General features: G+C 45.4%; 1 protein-coding gene across 2 annotated transcripts in view; it reads right to left on the bottom strand.

Moving 5' to 3' along the window:
* The window catches only part of VPS13D (vacuolar protein sorting 13 homolog D), a 2230750-nt gene that overhangs the window by 1190697 nt on the left and 1015132 nt on the right, over nucleotides 1–24921 (bottom strand). For both annotated transcript variants that reach the window (XM_069240741.1, XM_069240742.1), the window contains one exon: nucleotides 22968–23042. In XM_069240741.1, coding sequence (XP_069096842.1) covers nucleotides 22968–23042 — 75 coding nt within the window. The remainder of the gene's footprint in view (nucleotides 1–22967; nucleotides 23043–24921) is intronic.

Below are 24921 nucleotides of genomic sequence, written 5' to 3'. Positions count from 1 at the left end.
GACCGCTCACCCAGGAGGATGGGCATCTCCTTCGCCCCAGGTACCTCAGGCCCTGCCCCAGTCAGCCCTGCTGCCCTGAGTGAGGAGGCTATTGACCTCCTGCGATCCGTCTCTGTTGGGCAGTCAACCAATGTGAGTGCAATCCAGGGGCTGGCAGCCCATTTGCAACAAACAAATGCATTCCTGGAGGGCATTCACTCAGGCATGGTGGACCAACAGAGATCAATCTAGGCTCTGGCCTCCTCCCTGAAGGCAGCCATTGTCCTGGTTTCTAGCCTCCCCCCTTCAACCTCCTCTGCCCAATCCCATTCCGATCAACCGCAACCTATCCCAAGCACACAGGCAGACCAGCATGCACCCAGGACAACACACAGGAGTGGTTCAGGCAAACACAAGCACCACACATCATCCCACAGGCACAAACACCATCCAGATGCAGACATACCAACATCCACTGCCTTCACTGTGTCCCCCTCCTCCTCCTTGTACACCTCCCACCCAGTAGCGTCTACACTCACACCTGCATTCACATCCTCATCCACTACCACCATCATGCCTATAACTACACGCCCCTCTCACTAGCAGTCACCACCCCACATCCATGCACACGTCCCGTGTCCTCTCCCACTGTGTCTGTGCCCCCCTCCTCCCAAAGTGCACAAACGCAGCACTCAGACACCCAACAGCAACCACCTCACAACAGCATTCAGCACATGCACCCAAACACAGGAGACAAACACCTCCTACAACCACTTCCTCCACTCCCAAACCTTCACCCTCTTCTCACCCCAATTTCCCTAAGAAGCTTTTCCTCTCCACCCTTATCCTCTTCCCAACAACCACCCCTCCCCCCGTCCTTCACGTTGGACCAGTGTGGTCAGAATCCAGGTGAGCACCTCAGCCACCCAGTCCACGGCCACATTAGTGTCGACAGCTACCACAGGTGGGAGAGGATCCCGGGAACCAGGCAGCAACACTGACAAGGTGCCTGCACCAAGTGCATCAAGGAAAGGCAAGGAGGCAACACCAGCTACGACTAGGAAGGGCAAGGAGGCACCACCAGCTGCAGGAGTGAAGGGCAATGGGCAATCCCTGGCTGCTGACAGGAAGGGTAAAGGGCCTGCACCAGCAGGCAGGAAGAACAGGAGGCCTGGTGCTAGGACTCATTCAGAGCCCCCATCACCAACCATGGTGGCACAGCCGCCCGAGGCTACAGAGGATGGGCTGGAGCCTCCCCCTACCGGTGCCAGCACCACTGCTAGCAGCAGCAGCCGCCCTAGTGGGCAGGCATCCGTGGCTGTAGGGGATGGGCTGGAGCCTCCCCCCACCACCACCAGCACCACTGCCAGCACCACCGCCAGCAGCAGCCCCAGTGGGCAGCCATCCGAGGCTGCGGGGGATGGGCTGGAGCCTCCCCCCACCACTGCCACCAGCACCACCGCCAGCAGCAGAAGCCCCAGTGGGCAGCCATCCAAGGCTGCAGGAGATGGGTGGGAGCCTCCCTCCACCACTGTCAGCACCGCCACAAGCCGCGCTACTGCCACCACTGAGCAGCCGTCACCGTCGGTGGACAGTGTGTAGTCCTGCCTCCATGGGCTGTTGTGCCTCCTGGCCCATGCAAATCCTGTGGGTCTGACACCCAGGTGAGGGACGGTGACCTTGCACTCCCCAAGATCTGCATCACAGGGCACAAGGCCCCCTCCTGAACCAGTGGAGAAGCCATCCACTCGTCCCATCCTTCCCAGGAAGAAGCACACTGGGCACAAGGACCCCTCTAGAACCAGTGGAAGAAGCCATCCACTCACCCCATCCTTCCCAGGATGAAGCACACTGAGCACAAGGCCCCCTCCAGAACCAGTGGAAGAAGCCATCCACTCACTCCATCCTTCCCAGGATGAAGCACACTGGGCACAAGGCCTCATCCAGAACCAGTGGAAGAAGGCACCCACTCACCTCATCCTTCACAGGATGAAGCACACTGGCCACAAGGCCCCCTCCAGAACCAATGGAAGAAGCCATCCACTAGAGAGACTGTGGCCTTGCACACTCCAGGACCAAGCAGTGGGTAAACCACCCACTAGAGAGACTGTGGCCTTGCACTCCCCAGGACAGAATGATGGGCATGTAGCCCCCTCCAAGACCAGTGGCGGTGTACCATCTTCCGGCTGAGATGCCACCCCATTCCCCGTCCCCCCGAAGTGCCTGTGTATTTTCGACTTGATGCCCCGGCAATGTTCTCTCCGTGTTGTTGCAGGAGTGAGGTTGGGCCGTGGCCTATGTGTTGTGGCCCTGTGGCCCACGGACATTGAGGACTGGGCAGTGTCCCTCCATTTGTAAATATGTATATACGTTTGTATTTTGATGCACTTATTCATGTTACACTCACTTTCTTCAAATAATGTTGTCCTTGCATTATTCGTGACGGAAACGGTGTGGTTATGTAATGTTATTGCATCTGGTTGTGTGTATGGTGCTGGGGGTGGGGTTGGGGGTGTTATGTGTTGCGTGTGTGTGTGTCACTCTTTTTCCTCCCCCCTCTCTTGTGTGCTAGGTGGCAGTACTCACTGTGGTTGTCTTCGCCGGCGTTGGTGTTCGTAATGCAGGAAAAGGTAGACGAGCATGGGAAATATGTGCTACTCGGGCTTCATGGCGTCGTGGTTGTTGCCCGAGTCTCCAGAGGTGAGTCCTTTTACTTCTGTGTTCTGTTTCCGCTGTGCTTTTGATGTCGTTGGTACTGCCCCGGAAAAGGTGGCAGATAGGTGTGGCATAATAGTGTGGGTGGTACATTGTCTTCCGCCTGGCTGTTTGCTGTTACCGCGGTGGTGCTTGTTGATACCGCCGTGGCGGTTGGTGTGTTAAAGTGGCTGACTTTCGGAGTGGATTCCGCCGTGGTCATAATTCCATTTTTGTTACCGTCGGCCTGTTGGCGGTATTACTGCTGCTTTATCACAGACCGCCAGCATTGTAATGAGGGCCAAAATGTTTAAGTCAACAAGCAGAGCAGGCCAACAGACAGGCCAAATTAACAGGCAGTTTAGTGTCACATTTTACATTTTGAAACACCAATAGTCAAATTTAAACAGTAATTATGGTCTTGTAGAAAATCTCTAAAGCCATCAAGGGAGATTGAGACCAAAAAGGTCTCCACTTCGGCAACTGATAAACTGATCAATGTATTGGCAGAGGGATCAATGGAGCAGAAGTATGCAGAAACCTCAGGCACAGAGTGAACTGCAAAGGTAGCACTGTCCATTGTGCCAGATGTCGTTGAAACCAGTAGCAAGCAGTGGCTCATAGAATGCCTCACGAATCAACCCCTGTCTCAAGGGGCAAGCATGTGAATGAACTGTCATCGAGAACATTAACAGATCCTTGCCCAAAGGAGGCACAGGAAGCACAGCAAGACGCACTATAGGTGCACACTCGAAGAGGAACACCAAATGTCATGGAAAGCCGGCTGCAAACATGCTAGGACTGGTAAGAATGTCTATGACCAATCTAGCTCCAGCACCTCAAGCAAGGAAGCTCCAAAATATTGCATCATGCAATCACAACACACCTGGGTGGGTGGTAGCTTCATCATGATTCTGCTTAGCTGAGATAGGACAGCCACTGCGTAGCAAAAATAGCAGAAGCAAAATTCCGCCAATTAATACCAAATTTATAGGGAATCTGCCAAAGACACTAGAAAAGAGTGAATGTATGGCTGAAGGTATGACTCCAATCACGGTCTGGAAGGTGCTGACAAACACTGAGCCGACCGCCTTAAAAAAGTGCACAACACCCCTGCAGTATTTGATGCATTGAAAATTCTGCTCACCAATTCTCCAAATGATTGGGAAGCTGGTATTTAATAGAGACTGTATCTCAGCTGGTGTCCTTGCTATCTGGAGATCGTAGGTCTCCTTAGATGATGTCAGAGCCACATGTTTTGGGAACAATAGAGACTTTCGTCTGCTCAGCTTGTCAAACTTTACATTAGAAGTAGCAATGTGGGGCCACAAGTCTGCTACTTTTATCTCTTGTGTGAGGGGGAATAAAACACGGCTGCAGCAAATTACCATTTGAGTAACTGAAATCACTTAAGAAATTCCTGGCTTCATTCTACAGCAGCTTTGATCATTCAGGACCACATAACTTCCATTAGAAAGTATCTGAAATACTGGACGAATCAAAGACATGGGAGTACCATTCAATTAGCATGCCAAATTCACAACTTCCGCGTTGCAAAGGCAGTGCAAGGACACCTGCTTACAGATCATAGAATTTCTTAACAGTAGTCTCACATTTGCTTCCACTAAGAAAGACCTCTTTTTTGCGGTTCAGACACTTGTAATCGAAAGGCAACTCCCACACTTCATGTGTGTGACTGTCTCCTAGACGCTCAAACCTGCCTACTGCAAAATGCTTTACGAATTTCATGAAACGCAAGGTGGAAATGGGCAAATTTATTACTCCATGTATTAACCACACTGGAGAGGGGATTTCTCCTACAGTAAAAGGTAACTTTGCCAGGTTCTCAATGTTATGCATGACATAACTAGCTTCTTTTTTAGCCATTATCTGTTGTCACCTGAACAAATTAAAAGCAGCAACCAATTCAGTACTGTTAACGTGCTTCAAGGGCACGCAGCCACTTTTGAGATCCTGCAGTGTCCAACTTAACTGCACGATGGAACGCAGCTGGCTTTGTCCATGTTGTAGAAAGCACATGTCATTCTGAATAATATCAATCGCAGATGACATTATATTATTTAGAGTGTAAATTCTGTTGGACAAAGTGTTCATGCCATTCTCGACAACAGCTAAAGTCTTTTCCATGTTACCTTACCAATCTCCCTTAGACGTGCAGCAGCTTCCATCTGGGAAAGTTATTAGATCTCGTTATATACTGCATACAAGAAGTGTTTTTAGCGTGGCTTCCTGGTTCTTAACAAGAAATCTTGTAAATTGGCTTCCTTTGAAAGGAGAAAAAGGTAACCAAGGTTGGCACAGTTTACCCACACTGTATGTAGTAACGAAACCTGAATATTTAGCCAAGGTAAGATGAGGGTCTGGCCGGCTTACTCTGAAACCTGCTGAGGAATTAACAAAACGTGCCTGGCATCCATCTGTGTCTACTGGCCACAATAACCAGACACCGGGACTCGAAAAGGAGGAATTAAAGGTACCATTCTGAACCGAAGCAGAAAGCTGTTCTTCAGTAACATTTAAAAATGTTTGCCAATTGTGAAAGTTAGCTGGTTTGGGAATACGTGGCGCATTTAATTCTTCTACTTTTGCTAACCCCTAATAGGATGTTTGTTTGACGGTGTCATTTAAAAATATCATTTGGTAGGCATGCTCTAAAGAGAGCTTCCCTACCCTGTATTGCTAATCTTTTGTCCCTCATACACTCTTCAAATCAATAGTATTTTTCTAATACGCATATCCTTCAGCAGCAAGATGGGAAACAAGGGAATCTGAATAGATTGATTTTGTGTTGGTTAGCAATATTTTCCTCACTCTAGAAGGCGGCAATTTGAAATGATACGACTCAGCGTTTCTAGCGTCATGCCCAGTAAATTAAGCAAACTTGTCTACATACTTTTTGGAACTCCCCACAGGTGGAGTTGAACAATGTTCCCATTGTGTGTTGTTATAAACTAATCTTGGAGTACTAGCTCAGTGCAGAATGTCATGTTCATAATGGTAACACCAGAACATTTCCCCATAATTCGCTGTGTTCATATACACGTCTTCACTTTCAAATACAGTAAAATATTCAAGCTCAGAAAGCATGGAATCAACTGTTTTAATATCCCAGTCATCGGAAACAATAGCAGGTGCATTAACATCACTTATTGAAATTTTAAACACATATGGAATTTGAATGACCTCAGTAGGACCGTATATATCAAATGGTACTGTATCCAAAACAATCCCATCTGGAATCGTAAATGCTGAAATGTTCACAAGGGGAAAGTCTCTTTGGACCTTATGGGAAGATAGGTAAGGTGTCAAAACCTCATCCACTGGCTCGACAGCAGAGCGTTCAGGAAGATAATGACCATTTATCAAGATAAAGAGAAAATAACTAAACCAATCCAAAGCAGAAAGGCAAGCAATGTCAACAGGATCCACACACATAACACCATGGATAAATTAAGCAATTGTTTTTAAGCCACATGAACAGCTTACGTGTCTTTGATCCAGTTTCAGTTGCAGAAGCAGATGAGTTAGAATAAAAGTCATCAATGTCGATGACATAACCAGAAGCAGTCTGTGCAAACACAGGAGCCGGTGCAGAGCTGGTGGATGGACTCATTTGTTATAGCGGTTCATAGTAGATGATGTCATCCATCTTTGTTGAATTGGACTAATAAAGTTCCACATCTCGAACGTTTCTTGTAGATGAAGCAATAACAGGAATCAGGAATGCTCAAGGAGGCAACTGTAACATTGGCACTTGCAGACGCATTGTTTACTGCTTGTAGAGGTATATCCTGTCGGGAAGTGAGATGGGGAACAGGTACTACCCAAAGGACCACTTGGTCTACTGTCATGAATCGGCCACATGGTGAAATTTGACATTATCAATTTAAATAAATCTGTTCTCTTTGGAAGCAGGCAACAATGGTAGAGTGACAGTTCTGGTACTGTGTATTCCCAGGATGGAAAACGGTGCCCTGTAGGATGGGTCATGCTCCTTTTTAACAGCAATCTTTTCACAAATTAAATCCCTGACTTTAGGAATCTAGCCGTAGATGTTGTTGGCAAATCCCTTATTCCCAAGGTGGCAGCAAAGGCAAATTAACTCTTATCACAGAATTGTTGTCGCTCCTGTAAAACAACGACACATTCATTTATGTCAAACGGTGTGTCTGCCGCCAACAGCACCAGGGCCATCAAGATCTGGGACATACATAAGTATTCCACATAGAACCTCATAATGGGTGCAAACTCCCAAAGGCCTTCTGGGCAGATTATTTAGTGCTTTCCGGACCGCGTACAGGTGAGGAAGCCAACTACGACCTGGATTTAACACTCTTGCTGCTGAAGACTGCTTTAAGTGTCGGTTTCTCCTCTCCACAACATTATTTGCCTTGAGATGATAGGGTGAGGAGTAATGGAGCTGAACGGCCATCGTCCCCATGGTGCTCCTGAATGCCTTAGAGGCAAAAGTAGGGCCCTGGTCCGAATGGAATGCTGCAACTGCATATGTGCTGATATAGACTTGCAAATCTTAAGTAACTGTCTGAGCGCCAGCCAACCATTGTGGCCATACCCACAGGAATATAGAACCGGAATCAAAAGCGGCTAAGATTTATTTTTAGGCGCCATCAGGTTGTAAGGGACCACAATGGTCCAGGTACACACACTGTAAAGGTTTGTTGGAAATTAGGAAGGATGTCTGTGGTGGGCGTTTGATGGTGGGCCCTTTACTTTGTTGGTAAATGTCTTAACAAAGGACATATTGCTTGGTCTGTTTGTATAGACCTGGCCACCAAAAGCATTTTTCTAACAGAAATACTGTAGCCACCACACCTGCATGAGCAGAAGCGACACCCTCATGCACTGCTTTGATGAGATCTAATCTTTGGTCTTGGTTGGGGATAACACAATCTCCCACCCCTTGAATGGTGGGAATGCAATGTTTTGGGCATTGAGATGGTCAGAATAGTTTGCTGGGTATGCTTTTGGTAAAGGCTTGCTGTCAAGTGAAGCATTCACAGCAGCCAGCATCTCATTATCCAACCTCATATGGGAATGAGTTATTGCAGCAACAGAAGCCGTAGCTACTGCAGATTTGGCAGCTTCATCTGCCAAAGTGTTTCCTACAATGTGTACTCCTGCAAGTTGGTGGTCCAATGTATGTACTACATGAGTGTTTGGTAGTCTGTCCAGAAGCTCAGTAACCCCCCCACACGTTTTTGTGTTTGATGGTGTTCCCTTTGGAATCTTTGAATCCGTTCAGGCACCAGTGATTTAGGTAATCATTATGGACTGTACATAATAGTACGAATCACACACAATTCCGGATTTCTATGTTCGGGTGCCAACACAAGAGCCCTAATCTCTGCAAACTGTGCAGTGCAGTCCCCTAGAGTCTACGTGTAGTTGTTTTGAGGGTGGAAGGCACCATCCGTCATCACCCCGCTTACGGTTGCATAAGCTGCTGAGTATTGATGTTTAGTACTACAGCTGGTTGTGCTGAACCATCAGTGTAAATGATAGTTCAATATTGGTCAAGTGGTAATTTATTAGTAGGTGCAGGGTATTCCTGTTAGTATTGGAGGAATTATTGTGTCTGAATTTTTGGGTCAAAGATGTAATCATCATCAGTGGCAGTCACGGAGGTTGCCCAGTGACTCCAACGTGGATGTAATGCTTTGGCATTCAGAATGCTGGCTTTGGTGACCACCTCAATGGCTGGCCCCAGGGTAACAAGAATAATGTGTTTCCTTTGGGCAAGTGGCCTCTACTTGATGACAGGTACAGTAGTCTGTATTTTTCCTGTAGGTGCAAAACATAGTTCTATAATTGAGTACAAATGATATTTGTATGCTATGTGTACAGTGTCACCCTCATTAAAAGTGACATAAGTGAACCCAATGACACCAGCAATTATGCTGTTGACCTAGTTTGTTTTGTTGTCACGTATAAGTGTTCCGCTTCTAGCATGTTCTGCTGCAGTTCTCCAAGAATGCGTGTGTGTTCTGTTCTCCAGTGTTCGCTTAAAAAATCTGGACGATATAGATCATAGAGTGGTTTTATGCGTTGTGCATCAGGTATTTATGTTCTACCAAAGTTAAAGAAACCCAGCAATGACTGCAGTTTCTTAATGGTATTTGGAGGTTAAAGTTGAGCGCATTCTTCTAGAGTGTGGGGCCGGGCTCTTGCTTTCATCTGATACCTCATATCCCAGAAATAGGACACTGAAGAATGTAATTTTAGTTTTCTTAAAATTTAATTTGTAGCCCTGGGCGGCGAATCCTAACTCAATCCGATCCACCCCTGTCAGATGTATGTTGAGCACGTCATCTGTTAGATAGATGTGATCCACATAGGATACCGCCTCAGGATCAATATCATGTAGTATTGATGTTACTTGGGCTGAAAACAACCCTGGGCTGTTCTCCAACTACCCTTGTGACAAGCGACAAAAGAACCGATGAAAGCCCAATGAGCTAAAAGCACTTAGAACCCAACTTTCAGGATCTAGATTTTTCGCAGAAAAAAAACCCCACTGGAAATATCCAAGATTGGTTTATATTTTTTGTGCACTATGCTGGTAATTAGTGTTGTGCTGTGTGCATTCTTTGCATAAGTGTGTGTGTGTGTGTGTGTGACTGTTCAAGTGTGTGGAGTCTACAACTATTCTATATGAATAGTCTGGTTTTGCAACAGGGAATAACGGTTTATTAATTGCAGAGACACAGGGCTCAGTTACTCCCTGATACTCAAGTTGTGAGAAAATCTCTCTTACTGAAGCTTTAGCCTCATGTTTAATAGAGTATTGGGGTTGAGGCTGTCCTGAGGATCTAAGGGGTGTTACATTGTAGAGGGAATCTTTATCCTACCCTATGTGGTTGTGGTACAGAGCGGGAGCCTGCACCAGAGTCCAATCAGCAGCATAGGCTTCCTTGACAAGGTATGGAATCAGGACTGAGAAAGAAAAGCAAAATTACATCTTCCCCATGTGGGAGCTTGAGGACAAATTCAGGTGGCCAATCTTATTCTGCCAATAGTATATCACAGTTTAGTGTTTCCCAGAAGATTACTTCAATGGTACGCTCTTTATCCCTCTCAATTTGGATATTTAATTCATAAAACCTGTCGGGTGGGGAGGTGCACCTGTTCGCTGTCTCAACTACAAGAAAGTCTTTAGTTGCTATCACATCCAGATGATCAATAAAATTCTAGCAAAATATCCTGACCTCTGCCGCACTATCTAGCAGAGTCACTGCCCAAGTCCTATTCTTAAACAATGTTCTCAGAGTGGCTGAACCCTTTTTAACTGAAATAGCAGCCACCTTTTTCTTTTTAAAATGGGGCTTTTGTTGAGAAGTTTTCCCCCCTTTTTTAACATAAGCTTCTGAGGAACGTTGTAAGTCATACTTGGGCTTTGCATAGTCAATTCGAGTTTCTCACCATCCCACTCTCTCATTCTGTTTGGTATCTATCAGGAGATTTTAAAGTTTCTCTATTTCGGAGATTATATCTTCTCTCAGAGGTCTCTGGTTGCAGTGATTCTCCTCTTTGACTTTTTTGTCTTTGTCTTATTTTTGTTTATCTTATCATTTTTCAGAACCCTCTTGTGCTTGTTTAGTACCTTCCATAGGGGTGGTACTCTGAATTTGTGGTTTAGTTGGTCTGGCCCCCAGACTATTCCTTCCTATAGTAGTATAGGTTTTGGAGATAAACTTTGTCAGCTCACATTCCTGTTGAGGAATCTCCTGGAGCCATTGGCAAATGGCCAATGCTGCTACTTACCCTTTAATGTTGCTTAAAATAAATGAGGCCACTGTGTCAAAATTGTATATGAATTTCAGCCCAGGGCTGGGGTGGCCCTGTGTTAATTTTGAATTTGTTTTAACACTTCTGGTAAATTGGCAAGTGTCTGAGTACCATGTGTGGCAGTGTAAATTGTGGCGAATATTGTACCCCAAGTGTTACAGTCCTCTATTGAGGCAACCATACCAAATGGCAAGCACATTGTGAGAATTGTATGTTTGTCTTGGAGTCCAGTATATGGAAACACTGTTTCTAGCTGATTTGTTTTTTGTGTGCAATCCAGACCAGAATCTTCTCCTACTCTGTGGGTGCTTTTCTCATTATACAGTGGACTGTTTGTGGATTAATATCTGTAAAAGCCAACTGATGAACAGCTGGAGCAGCCCTTGCCAGGGGGTGTTCAAAGTCTGCATTACAAATTGTGTTACATGTCTGTATATTGCTATTAGCCCATTGTAAAGTGTGCGTACTTCAGCTACTGACATAGCCTACACATTGGGATGTGGTGTGTACATGCCAAGTGGGGGCCACTTTGTCCCATCATTCCTTAAAGGACCTAATCGCACAGGTTGTATTACATGTGAAAGGGCACCACTGAACAAGTTTTGATAATCTTGAGAAGAGAGAGAGGTATGTCTATGTATTCATAAGCTTAGTACTGTTGTGGTATGTGTGCTATTGTGTATGTGTGAAATGTTTGAGTATTTGCATCGGTTTCACGGCAGGTAACCCAAAAGCAAAATATTTCTGTTCTATATGTGTTGTGGGCTTCCATGACGAATATAACTCCCCCGCCTTCTTCTGTTAAGCCATTAGCTAAAAGAAACTGTGCAAATGGATGTCTGCAGTTCCCCGAATATTTATCGCGCTTGCCATATTAAAGAATAGGTATCAGAGCTGGGAACACCAACTGGGAAAATACTTTTAAAGTTCAAACTTCAACAACCTACAGTCTAGATAGGTGCTCACTATTCAGCTGAGGAGGGCTGTCCCTAAGACCACGGACATCTCCGTATAATGGCACACCTCCAGTGTGTGTGAGACAGAGATACTCAGGAGACCCGTAAAATTAGTGCCTATACCATCGTTGGTGGCACCATGTTATTACGACTCTCGTAGCTCAATGAGACTGCTCCATTTGGGACAGCAGCAACTCTGCCTGTAGGTGACTGAGTCACCCCCCCACCAGTAAGCAGCTATTGACCCAACCCTCCTGGCTCTCTAGCAGCACCTCACCCAAACCCAAATAGTAAATATGATTTGTGGCAGCCTACTCCATGGAACTCTGAAGACCCCTCAGGGAAATCGGGGTGAACAAACCTTACCCTTTTCTCTCTAAATACAAGTCTCTGATGGGGGATAGTTTTCAATACATTTATTGAAAAGACTGCAATCTACGATAAAATGCATGAGCTGCAATAATTATGTTAATGAGGAATAACAAAATCAGGATTGTTAAGATAAGAGATGTAAAGATGAACAACCCTCAACATTGCAATAAACATGAATATATATTTCCTACCTAAAGCCTATTCTTTAATGAGAGCATGAAGGTGTAAGCCCATTCTGTCCCTGCAGTGTCCATGAGAAGCACACCCCACCCCCTTTACCTTAGTAAAAGATCAGGCCTCCACTCTCCATATCAGGCTCCATAGAAACACAAAGGCTGAGGTCAGCTGCAAACTGACATGCAGTGTAGATGGTAAATCCCAGCTGGAACCCCCTCCAAGGCCCTTTATCCTATGAAGTGTTTATATAAGGGAAAGGTTTTGTTCTTGGAAAATAAGCCTGACCCAGGTATGTACTCAAGTGTTAGACTGTTTATGCAGTCTTGTCGCAGAAATACAAAAATATCATCCTGTGTTCTCTGCATCCTGTTCTTGTCAACCCGAGGCAGAAGAACACAATGAAAATATGTCATGCATAACATTGATAGAGACCCTCTTGCAGATTGCAACTGTTTACAAAAATAAAAACATTACCACTAAATCAAGCTGTGCTGAAATGAATAAATGAAAACACAGCTTATTATCTGGGTGAAAGGGCACAGGCCGCAAGCCTAAGCTAAGCCAAATACTGTGCCCAGGCGGAGGGTTTCTAGGTGGGTTGATTTACCCTTTGTGAAGAACGTACATTAGAATCTCAACAAAACAAGATAGTAGTATACTTATTAAGCCTCCACCCAGACACATAGTGGAGCTTATGTGTGATGTCCTTACAATACTGGAATGTTTCTTGCAAATTCAATAGGCTTAACTATTTGTCCTCCTTGAAAGAGTTGGGAGTTTGCACTGAGATAGTATTATACTTATTAAGCCTCCACCCAGACGCACAGTGGTGCTTATTTGGGATGTCCTTACAATACTGGGATGTTTCTTGCAAATTCATTAGGCTTAACTATTTGTCTTCCTATAAATTGCTGGGGATTTGCACAGTGAGCATCTTGAGCTTTATTAATGTAAAGAACAGGTTAAGCTAAACCTAATATGTAAGAAAAATTACTTTCTCTTTGTCAAAATAAAAGCTTAAAACAGTTGTGGATATAATTGTGGAAGACTGTGTGCACAAGTGGTATTTATGGCACCATTGGTAGTTATGATTCTGAAGGTTCAGCATTTTCCTAGCCCTAAGGCTCATGGATATACGTCTTTTTGTATGTATATTCTTTTACTGCAACCTGTTTAGTCAAGACAGCTCACTGTATAATGGTAATGCTCAGAAGAGGCTCCCTCAAGTACTCCACAGTTTAGGAATCTCTAAAGAATACATTGGTGCTGTTGAACAAGGCTATAGCAATCCCTGGATAAATACAACATGAAGATCCTAGGGAAGGGGTTGAGCAAAATGCTGCAGGGCATGCACAACACCTTTGGATTTGTACTGAGTAACGGTTTCTATGTATGTGCACAATTCACCTCTGCCTCATAGAATCAATCCTAACTTAGCTTTCAAAACCTACAAATACCTATCATTTCCAATTTATGGTCTTTTTGGGGCTCTTAAGTAGTTCTAGTGACCACTCTGAGTAGTAGGTCCTGCTTACACAACAAACAGGATTTTAATAATCACATATTCAAACCCTTGTTTAGCTAGCAAGTTTGGGAGGGTTGAACAGAATGACAAAGTTAGCACAGCCTACGTTTTAGATTCACCTATATGGTCAAGTTCAGGAAAAAAGTATTGTTTTTGATGCCAGGCAGTGCTACGTACACTATTCCAGTCAACTGTAACTTCCACAGGCTGGCCACGGCTTTATGGAGGGACTGCTTTACATTCTACGCAGAGCATGTGTATCTACAGCCACATATGCAAATGAAACGATTACGTCACTTACCCTGTAAGCATCTGTTTGTGGCATGTAGAGCTGTAGATTCACATGCTCTGCATACTCCTGCCATCTTGTGGTGGGTCTGGAATGTGCAACTTATTTTGCTTTGTAGTAGTGTCATAAGATCGAGTGACTCCTCCTCACGGTGAATCTACACATGGGCACTGACTCCTTCGTTTTCCCACAGGGGGTGAGAAAGGATTGTAAGGAATGAGTACAGAAAGAGATGTCCATGCAAAGTGTAAATGCATATATATACAAATATAATCAAGTATGATGTATGTGACTGTAACGGCCACAGGCGTCCGGGGAGAAGGGTGTGCGCACGTGAATCTACAGCACTACATGTAACAAACAAATGCGTACATGGTAAGTACATAATAACCTAATCTGTTTGATGTCATGCATGGCTGTAAATACACATGCTCTGCATAGACAGTAATGCAGCCCCTCCATAAAAGCGGTGGCTAGCCTATGGTAGTTGCAGTTGACTGGAAAAGTGTACTTAGCATTGCCTGGCATATACTGCCTTGTTGGTGTGCTAAAACATCCACACAGTAGTGTTGTGTGAAGGTGTGCGGTGTAGACCATGTAGCTGCCTTGCAAATGTCAGCTGTGGGAATGTTTCAAAGGAAGGCATTGTAGCTCCCTTTTTCTGAGTAGAATGTGCTTTAGGAGAAACAGGTGAAGGTCTTTAGCAAGCTTGTATGCATTTGACTATCCATCTGGCTATGTCTGATTTGGATAGCGGGTTCCCATTGTGAGGTAGGGAAAAAGCTACAAAGAGCTGGTTGATCTTTCTAAACTCTTTAGTTCTGTCTAATTAGAACATGGTGCTATTTTAACATCTGGTGTATGAAGGGTTCTTTCTGCAACTGTGTCAGGTTGTAGGAATAAAACTGGTAACTCAATAGATTGATTTAGGTGAAACTGAGAAATCACCTTAGAAAGAAATGTAAGATTAGTCTAAAGAACTACTTCATCCCTATGAATATGGAAGAAAGATTCCTCTAAGGTTAGTGCATGAAGCTGACTAACACGTCTGAGGGAAGTGATAGCGACAAGGAAAGCAACATTCCATGAAAGAAATTTAAGTGGACATGATGGAAGTGGCTTAAACTGGGGACTCATGAGTCTTGTGAATACAATGTTAAGCTTCCAGGATGGGGCTGGGGTTACCCTAGGTGGAATGACACATTTGAGTCCTTCCATGAAAACCTTTATAACAGGATTTCTGAATAAAGAAATATGTTGTCTGTTTTGGAGATATGCAGCTAAAGCTGGGAGATGTGGGCAAATGGAAGTGCAGACGTGATTTGCTTTCTGCAAGTAGAGCAGATAGAAGTTTCTTGTAACGTGGCTTTCAAAGGATTAATGTGCTTAGGTTGGCAGTAGCAAACAAAACGTTTCCATTTTGCAGCATAACAGGCTCCAGTAGTGGGTCGACACGCTTCCCTTGGAATGTTCATACATTCCGCAGGCAAGCCTAGGCAACCAAACTATGACCTCAGGAGCCATCTTGCAAAGTTGAGTGATTTGCGGTGTGGATGCCTGATTTGTCCTTGATTCTGAGTGAGAAGGTCTGGCCTGTTGGGAAGCTTCTCTTATGGGACTGCTGAAAGATTCCAGAAGTGTGGTGAACCAAGCTGGCATGCCCAGGTGGGAGCCACAAGGATCATGGTGAGAGATGTTTGCCTGATCCTCAGAATCGGAAATGGAATGAGAGGGAGAGGTGTAAAAGCGTAGGCAAATATCCCTGACCAACTTATCCATATAGCATTGTCCTTGGATAGGGGATGTTGATACCTGGAGGCGAAGTTTGGGCATTTTGCATTTTCTGCTGTAGTGAAAAGATCTATGTGATGAGTTCACCACTTTGTGAAGTGTGTGTGGAGGACTTGTGGGTGGAGTTCCCACTTGTGGACTTGTTACTGCATTCTGGTGAATGTGGTGATGAAGGGCCCAATTCCATATGGTCTGAAACAGATGCGATAGCTGTAAAGACCCTGTCCCACCCATTTATGTAAGTAATACATGGAGGTCATGTTGTCCATCCACATGAGGACAACCTTGGAGCCAGGTGAGGAAGGAAAGCTTTCAGGGCTAGGAATATTGCCTGAACCTCCAGGTAGCGGATATGTAGAGACTGATGTTTGTCATCCCAAAGACCTTGAACTGTTGTCTTGGAGGTGAGCACCCAACCCATCCGTGATTCGCTTGTGGTTAGTGTGATGTGAGGAAGAGGGTCTAGACAAGGACGCTTTTTGGTGTCTCGCCTTTCCAGACAACAGTGAGTTTGGCAGTCAAACACTAGATTTTCTAGGTGATCCTGTGACTGAGACCATTGACGAATCAGACACTGCTGTAGGGGACGCATGTGTAGTCTGGGGAACTATAGCAATGCTAGAGGCCATCATCTCCAACAGCTGCATACTGGTCCTTACTGTGTAGGACTGGTTTTCCTGAAACTGAGGGAGAAGTGTTTGAAAACTTTGGATGAGAGCTGGATTGGGGTACGCTAGTCATAACTCTGCGTTCAAAACTGCCCCTACGTAATGTTGAACTTGTAGTGGCTGGAGATGGGAGTTGGGAATGTTGAGAGTGACTCCCAATTTCTGAAGGAGATCCCAAGTCATCTGAGTGTGCTGTTGACACTGCTGCAGTGCACTGGCTTTGATGAGCCAGTCGCCCAGGTAAGGAAACACAAAGACGTTCTGTCTTTGCAGGTGTGCTGCGACTACTGCTAAACATTTTGTGAACACCATCTGAGAGGTAGTGACTCCGAAGGGAAGGACTTTGAACTTGTAATATTTGCCTTCAACGAGAGGCCTAAAGTACTTTCGGTAGGCACGCTGAATTGTTATCTGAAAGTAGGTGTCCTTTAGATCTACAGCTGTCATAAAGTCACCTTTCTGTAGAAGTAGGATGATATCTTGAAGAGTGACCATGTGAAAGTGTTCTGATAGGATGTATATGTTTAGAGGTGGGAGAGGTCCAGTATTGGTCTGAAGGACCCGTCCGTTATGGGAATTAGGAAATATAGGGAGTATACTCCTGAGCTCTGTTGTTCTGGAGGAACTTTGGATCTCTTGTTTGAGAAGTGTTAAATATCCTGTGATAGCCTGTGAGTGCAGGGGAGAATATTGGGAGGAGTTGTAATGGGCTTCATAACAACACCCATGCTGGATAATGGCAAGCACCCATTGGTCCATGGTGATGGTGTCCCAGATGGTGTGGAAAAGTTGGAATCTTCCCCTGACAGCTTTTGGATGATCGGAGGAAAGGTGTAGGTTGTCACTGCTTGGCAGTGGAGGAGGATCCGCTTGTGGCAGTGCTCTTCCCTCTCCCCTTATTATTGGACCCCCTGTAGAAGCCTCTGTAGAAGCCTGCACTGTAGGAAGACCAAGGTTGTGATGTAGATCTATTGTGGATGATGTGTATGTCCCCCTGTATCCAGGGCGACAAAATGAGCCCATGTGTGTGGTGGTTTGGAGGGCACCCATGGTCTTGACGGTGTCTGTGTCAGTGCCCTTCTTTAATTTTTCTAGGGTGGTATCTACCTGTGCCCCCAAACAGGTGCTCTTTATCAAATGTAATGTTCAAAACTGCCTACTGGATCTCAGGTTTAAAGCTGGAGCACCAAAGCCAAGCATAACCTCTTAGAAGGACGCTGGAATTTATCAACTGGGCTGCAGTGTCTGCTGCATCAAGGTCACACCAGGTGGAATTTCTGATGATGGTTTGTGTAGGAGGCTGGCTCAGTATATGGTGTACACCTATAGGTGAGGCACCATGTACTGGGTCTAGGCAAACCCTTAGTGATAGTGTAGGCAGCTCTTGACAACAAGAGCTCTCGTAAGGGGAGCTGTGGAGAGCAGCTAAGGCTTATCAAGGAAGGTGTAAAGTGGCTGCAAATACCACACCGGTCAGTTAGTGATGTACACACAGAAAAGAATCACACCACTGAAAGAAAAATAAGTTATATTTATTGTAACACACACTCTAGAACCAACTTTCATATATCTCCTATTCAAAGATATGACCATACAAAAATCCACTTAGCAAGAGGTAAGTAAAGGCATAAAATGACATGGGTCCCTATGGGGGGCCAAAACATACACTAAAAAAATGGAATGCGAAAATCACTCCCAACCCACACTATCACCCAATGACCCTTAGGACTGGGGAAGTACTAAAAGCCCAAAGGTACGTAGGTAGGATTCCCCAGTCGTCTCTGTGCAGAGTTGCAATCCCGGGTCAGTTTTCATAGAATAAAATGGGGAAGTCGCAGTTGGAGTTTTCACGTTTTAGGACCCTTCCTAGAGGACCCCAAGGAAACCCGTTGGGACAAGGGGCGATGGACAGTGCCTCCATCCGTGGATATCCACAACAGTGGAGTACCTACACCAGGGAGCCCAGGTGCATAGGGGTGAAGTCATGTCGGACCTCCTGTTGAAGTCAAGGGGGATCTCGTTGTCCAGCTGCTGTTGTGACCCCTGGACCAGGTCAGTGCAACCTAGACATGAATTCTTGAATAAGAGGACCTAAGGAGAAAGGGGACAGACTCCACTCCTGGAGGTGCCCAGGCGATGCAAGAGGGGAATGCCAATCTTTCTCAGAGATGCTTTCCTGTATGACAGTGGACGAAGAAGTGCAGCTGCAGGATTCAGGTGATGAAGGAAGATCCCAGGAGTCGTCCACAAGCTGTCCCACGCTGTTCGTTGGATTGCAGAGGGGTCAGTGGTCAGCAGGACCCCCAACAAGCCTTATCATGGGCAGGGAAGTGATGCACAGCGTTTGCAGGATTTGTGTGGACCAGCAAGGTCCAGGTGATCCAACCTTGGTAGGCAGGCCACAGCAAGGAGGAGAGCCAGCAGGAATTATTGGAGCCCCAAGCAAGACCCTCTGGCAGCAGGAAAAGGTAGACACATGAACATCTCAACAGCACAGCAAAGAGGGATGCCCACGTCACAGGAGTTGCAGAGATGACATCGTTCTTAGAGCTGGTTAGTGCTGGAGGCCGAGGCATCTTGGAGCTATGAGTGCTTCGGACTGAAGGGCCAACAAGCCTTGGCAATGACAGACTCTGTGCACAGGGGTTCCAGCCAAGCAGCTCCAGCGAGGGACCACTGACTTCCCAGTTGTAAGGAAGATGGGTCAGACCTCTGGAGAACCACAGAACCACCACCTGTGTTGCAGAGCTTTGTAGAGTCTGTGAGACAGCAGGATCTGCAAGCTGGCTATCATTGTTAAGGATGCATGGGAGTGACTCCTTCACTCCAAGGGAGATTCCTTCTTGCCTTTTTTAGTGCAGGCTGAGTCCCTGTGACTCTGGATGATGCATTGCGACGGGGGTAGTAGAAGTCTTGTAGAACTTGGAAACAAAGTTGCAGTATGAGCCCTCCTACTGGTTACTGTCTTGCTCTTGGTTCCAGCGAAGAATAGCAACGGTTTCAGTTCTAGGTTGAATACGTGTCCTGCAGGGGAGACTTGCAGACAGTTCCTGAAGTTCTGCGGACAAATCTAGGGTCCCACCCTTAGGGGAGCCCTTAAGTAACCCAGGAAGGGGGTTGGACACTTACTGCAGTGACCCCACCTATCAGAGGGGGTCAGGACTTTACCCAGCTGGACTAACCAGACAGATGCTCCGAGGTATCTCTGCTTATCTTATTTCCAAGATGGCTGAATCAAGTGGCCACCTGGCAGAGCTCTATGAGCCTCCCTAGGGGAGGAGCTGGATGGGGGGGGGGGTCACTTACCTGTCCTTTGTATGATTTCGCTCCAGAGCCTTTGTTCAGCCTCCCGCTGCCTGAGTCAGGCTCAGCAGCAGGAGGGCAGAACAACGTCTTGGGTGAGAAGCAGCATGGGCTGGCATGCAGACCGTGCAAGACTGTACAGGCAAACCTTGTGGGACCCCCTAGGAAACCCCCAGAGTACATGGTACCATGCAACTAGCACTGGATTCTGTATGGTTGCATGAGTCCATCATGTTTGATATCAAACATGCCTATGTTCGGTGAAGCCAATATGTAGTTGGACAACTCGTGCTGGCCAGTGTCCACTACCTACCTTAAGATGGCTTCCCCGAACTTATGAAGCTCAGGAAATGGAGTTTGGGGTTTGTAGGGGCACCTCTGCTCTTGCAGGCATGCCCTCAAACTGAAAACCAAGCATCCTGCCCTTGGGCTGAAGGGCCTACCTTAGGGGTGACTTAATGGGTCAGAGTGCAGTGACCATGCTATAAGGCAAACCTTATGTGCGTGCAGCATTTCATATAGGCTGCAATGGAAGGCCTGTAGTCACAGTTTGCATAGGTCCCTATGGGTGGCACAATACATGCTGCAGCCCATGGGGTTCCCCTGTTGTACCAATACCCTGGGTAAATAAGTACCATTTACTAGGGGACTTACATGGGGGCACCAGTATGCCAATTGTGCAGTGTAACAGTTACCATACAACTAAATTTAGGGAAGTGATCACTGAAACTGGGGTTCTGGTTAGCAGGATTCCAGTGCACTACAGTCTAAACATTCTGACACCAGGCAGAAGGTGGGGGCAACTATGTCACAAAAATGCTACTTTCCTACAGTTTAACCCTCCGAAACAATATGTCATGCCTACTTATGGCGCTCCTCAGGGAGGTACTGTAGTAACTCTTCCATCTCATCCCAATAAGCATGATGACACCAGGCCAAAAAGGCTCGAGAATTGGCTATGCACCAATGGTTTACTGCCTGTGCCACCACCCTCTTCCCTGTGGCATCAATCCTCTTGCTTTGCTTTTCTGGGGGAGGAGAATCCCCGGTGGCTTGGTTATTAGCCTGTTTACAGGCAGTTGTTGCCATTATAGAATCAGGTGGTACCTGTGCCCTGATGTAAATTGGGTCAGAGGGGGCAGTCTTGTTTATCTTGTCCACTTCTGGAGTGATTACCCTGGAACATACATGCTCCTTAAAGATATCCTCTGCATGCCTAAGAATACCAGGAAGCATGGGGAGGTATTGCATATCCCTATGCGTAGTGTACAGGGTGTTGAACAAGAAATCTTGCTCAATGGTGTCTTTGTGCAGGTCTACATGGTGAAAGGCAGCCGCACTAGCAATTACTTGCTGATAAAAGGTAGTGTCTTCTGGTGGTGAGGGTCGTGCAGGGTAACGATCAGGGTCATTTGAAGGTATGGGAGCCTGAACCTAGGCATCCCATGGGTCTGTGCTGTCAGGAGGACCCTCTAAACCTCCAATGTAGGACTGCAGTGACCCCTGAGGAGTGTCATTCCCTCGTATGTGTGATTGTGGAGACTGAGGAAAGGAAGGGGGTGGAGGAGGTGTGGAGAAGGCGTGCAAGCTTGCCCTTTGTCCTCTTTTTGGAAGGGACAGGAACATCCAGGCCCTCTTGAAAGGACAATTTATATTTAGAGAGCACAGGAGAGGAAGGTGTGGCAATGATACGACCTGTACCTTCTTGAATCTGGAGCCTGCACTGTCTAGTGTCCTTTTTTTCCAGAATCGGCTCCATTGGAGGGGGCTGATGGAGGACTCGCCTGAGTCTCTGGTTTCAGAGATTTTCAGCTTTGAGGGTTTCGCTGTCGAAGTCTTGTGCTTTATAAGCTTTGTCGGCACGGATGTCGAGAATGACGGCTGTTGGCTAGGATTGACACTGAAACGGTCTCTCAGTCTGAAGATGTTAAGGTTGAAGCCGATGGTGTGGCTTTGGCGGCCATTTTAGCTGCAGAGTCAGAAGGCAGGGGGCAGAAATAGTCTTGCGGTACTGACCATGGCTGGATGGCAGTGGTGGGCTGGCAACCTCTATGCTGGGCTGCAAGGCCTTTTTGGAGGATTTGTGCAGGACAACAGGGACCACAGTACCCTCATGCTGGGCAGAGGAAAATTCTCGGCTTTCGAAGTCTGACTCGCAGCTGTCCTGGATGGAGAAGGCCTCCTCCTGTGCTGGTTCCTCCTGAGCAAGTTCCTCTCCGAGTTCTGGGTGTCATCTGGCTTCATCTGATCCATTCCCAGCCGACAAGTTTTTCGATCTCCAGGGTCTTTTTTCGACTGGAAAGACTTGCAGGTGTCACAGTCGGACTCGCAATGGTCTGGAGAGAGACAGAGGTTACACATGAGAAGTTGGTCATTGTGCGGGAACCTGGCGTGGCATTGAGGACAGAAGCGGAAAGGAGTCTGTTCCATCAGGGAACCATTCCCATCAGTGCCAGAACCATGTGGAAGGTATGCCCGAAGCAAGGCCTGGGAGACGCAACAGCACTAAGATAGAAGAAGCGCAAACAACAACTATACTGTTGAAAGAGAAAGGAAAGATTGAGAGAATCGAAGGAAGTCAAAAGACGGAGCAGAGGCACACATGTCTGAATCCGACGGCGGAGAGAAAACATTCTAACAAAGGATGTGATTCCCATGCGCAGGAGTATGCAGAGCATTTGTATCTACAGCCACACAAGCCATCAAACCAAAAATTATGTTAATGAGCACACAAACTGCCTGTTGCCAAGAAGAGTACAGAGAGAAAGTGAACTAACAGATCTTCATGACAGAACTTTACATGGGAACTAAAAATACCTGAGAGGTTTGGAAAACTATCTTTCCAAACCAAGCATGTCAGCTTGTTTAAACTGTAAGACAACACTTAGTAGAATATCTCACTAATATTATATATTTGTGAAAATTAAATGTTAAATGGTAATTCAGTTCTTTACTTTTTCAATCCTCATTTAAGATCACAAAATATGACACAAGTAAGATAAACATTAAACTTTGAACTACTGAACAAAACTTTAGTTCCTACAACAGTCTTACAAAACATTTCAAAGATTTTAACAGCCCCAAGACAGTTTTTCCTCATATTATTTCCACCTTAGTTCAGCCATTTTATGGTCAATGGCTACGTGCTTGACAATCAGCAAAATTGGAACAAAAAAGGCATTTGAATAATGCATCAGTAACTACACACACGTTTTAGTTAAAACATATTTTGATTGTGTAATTGTTTAAGCAAACGTCTGTAAATCCATGCGTTTGTATGACAGCTAATTTTAATACGCGGAAGTATGAGAATTAATAGAAGACCTGAAACTGCACATTTCTTAGAACATCACAATAAAGCATGCTGTTACAGTTACGTATGGTACCTCTAGCATAGATCTGATGTTCTAGATTAGTCAGACTGGCTGTGCTTCTGGTTCTAAGGTAGGACAGTGGAGGGCCTGGGAAATAGGAAAGACAAAGCTAGCATGTAAGGATCAATTCAAGAATAAAGTTAAAACACAAATATTGTACCTAGGCATGAAGTACCATGTAGAGAACACAAAACATTCTTTCCCCCAAATAAACATTTTATGAGTCCAATCCATCTAAAAATCATATTATTTGTAGTTTAATATTACACTTTAGTCTGCAAGTAAGTTTGTATAGCACTCCTTTCAATTTCATTGCTTTTTCATCTTGGTTTCTGTGCTGTAGTGGGAAAGTACTGTACCAAGATGGCCCACCTGCCATTTTTTTCATACTGTGTGCATGGTTTGTGCATCTGCTTTATTTGTTCTTATTGAAATGATTTTATAACCAAGCACAGTTTATACTGCATTTGAATCTTTTTAATACTTAATCCTCTTGGAATTGTCAATCTCAGTCTACAGTGGATCAGAGACCTTGGTTATTATGTTAAGTCAATATGAAGGAAAATCTTTCACTTTCAAAATGGAACCTTGAGGTTTGAAGGTCAGGGCCTCATGGAGGATGCAGACGGATTTCCAGGGTAAAGACTTTGCTGAGGAAATCACATCTATTAGCACTAGTGCTACAGGAAAGTTACAAGCTACTTCTTTCAAAGGAGGTGATGTTCCACATGGATAACTACTTTACTAAGCATAAAACTACTGACACCGATTACCTATGGTGTATAAAGAAGTGCTGCCACGTACCCCATTTTTAATTCACATTCCCTGAGGCAGTATCTCAGCAGCTGCATACATGCTGGTGATCTGTGAACTGAAGAAGTCTAGAACTGTTCCATGTCATCACATCAAGTAATACATAATATTATCCAAAAAGATGCGGTCTATTTTTCTTGCCTATGCCCCACTGAAGAAACGGCTAACACGTGTGTCAATGATTATTTTTCTGCTCTAGTGATATAAGGTTAATAGTCTATTTTTGTTCACATATTTAAAATCTTTCCATCAGGTCGAGAGAGGAAAAAGAAAACAAAGAACAATGGTAAAATAGAATAAGCAATTTAAACAAGTTTGCTCACAATGTCTAAAGCTAGATAAACTTACAAAAATCTAAAAACACAACAGCTTTACGTTATAAGTGTATAGAGCTGCAAAAGTACAAGTTACTTACCTTTGGCAACTATATATCTGGTAGAGATATATTCTAGTGGCAGAGTCCTTACCTTAGAATTTCCCCCAGGCGACAGACTGGATCTGGAGATTTTTCTTTGAGCAGTACCCCTGCACACCGTTAGGTGGCGTTGGCCGACTCCACAGGGGGAGTTGGCATCGTGGTGACGTCACGGTAGCATAGCGGCGCCACCCCGGCACGCTGACGTCAGTTTCTTTTCACGACTTTCCAAGGCAGTAGCACAGGACCCCTGAAGAACACTGAGAATGGTGCACCAAACTAGGGCCCTTAAAGGGAAGTTCCTGACCCTAGAAATCAGTTTGCAGTGTCCAGAGGATGGGCGGGTCGTTAAGGAATCTGCAACTAGAATATGTCTCTACCAGCTATATAGTTACCGAAGGTAAGTAACTTGTACATTTGATAGAGACTTCTAGTTGCAGATTCCTTACCTTATGTAGGAAGCTGGCCTGGTGTGTGGTGGGTACCCAAGGTACTTACACCTTATACCAGGTCCATGTATCCCCACTTAATGAGGTGTAGGCTGTATCTAGAAGCCAGGCTCTCTAGAGGTAACTGTGGATGAGCAGCCAAGGCTTATCTAGGAGACATGCAAAGCTCATGCAGAACCACTGTAGTCACACAGCACTTACACCCATGAAAGAAAACGCTCAGTTGTACAAAATTAAAGGTACTTTATTTTTGGTCACACAATACTAGAAAATACTAGACTGGCAACCT

Source organism: Pleurodeles waltl, chromosome 6, assembly GCF_031143425.1.
Source record: "Pleurodeles waltl isolate 20211129_DDA chromosome 6, aPleWal1.hap1.20221129, whole genome shotgun sequence".
Classification (NCBI taxonomy): Eukaryota; Metazoa; Chordata; class Amphibia; order Caudata; family Salamandridae; genus Pleurodeles; species Pleurodeles waltl.
This window is presented reverse-complemented; position numbering and strand designations above follow the sequence as displayed.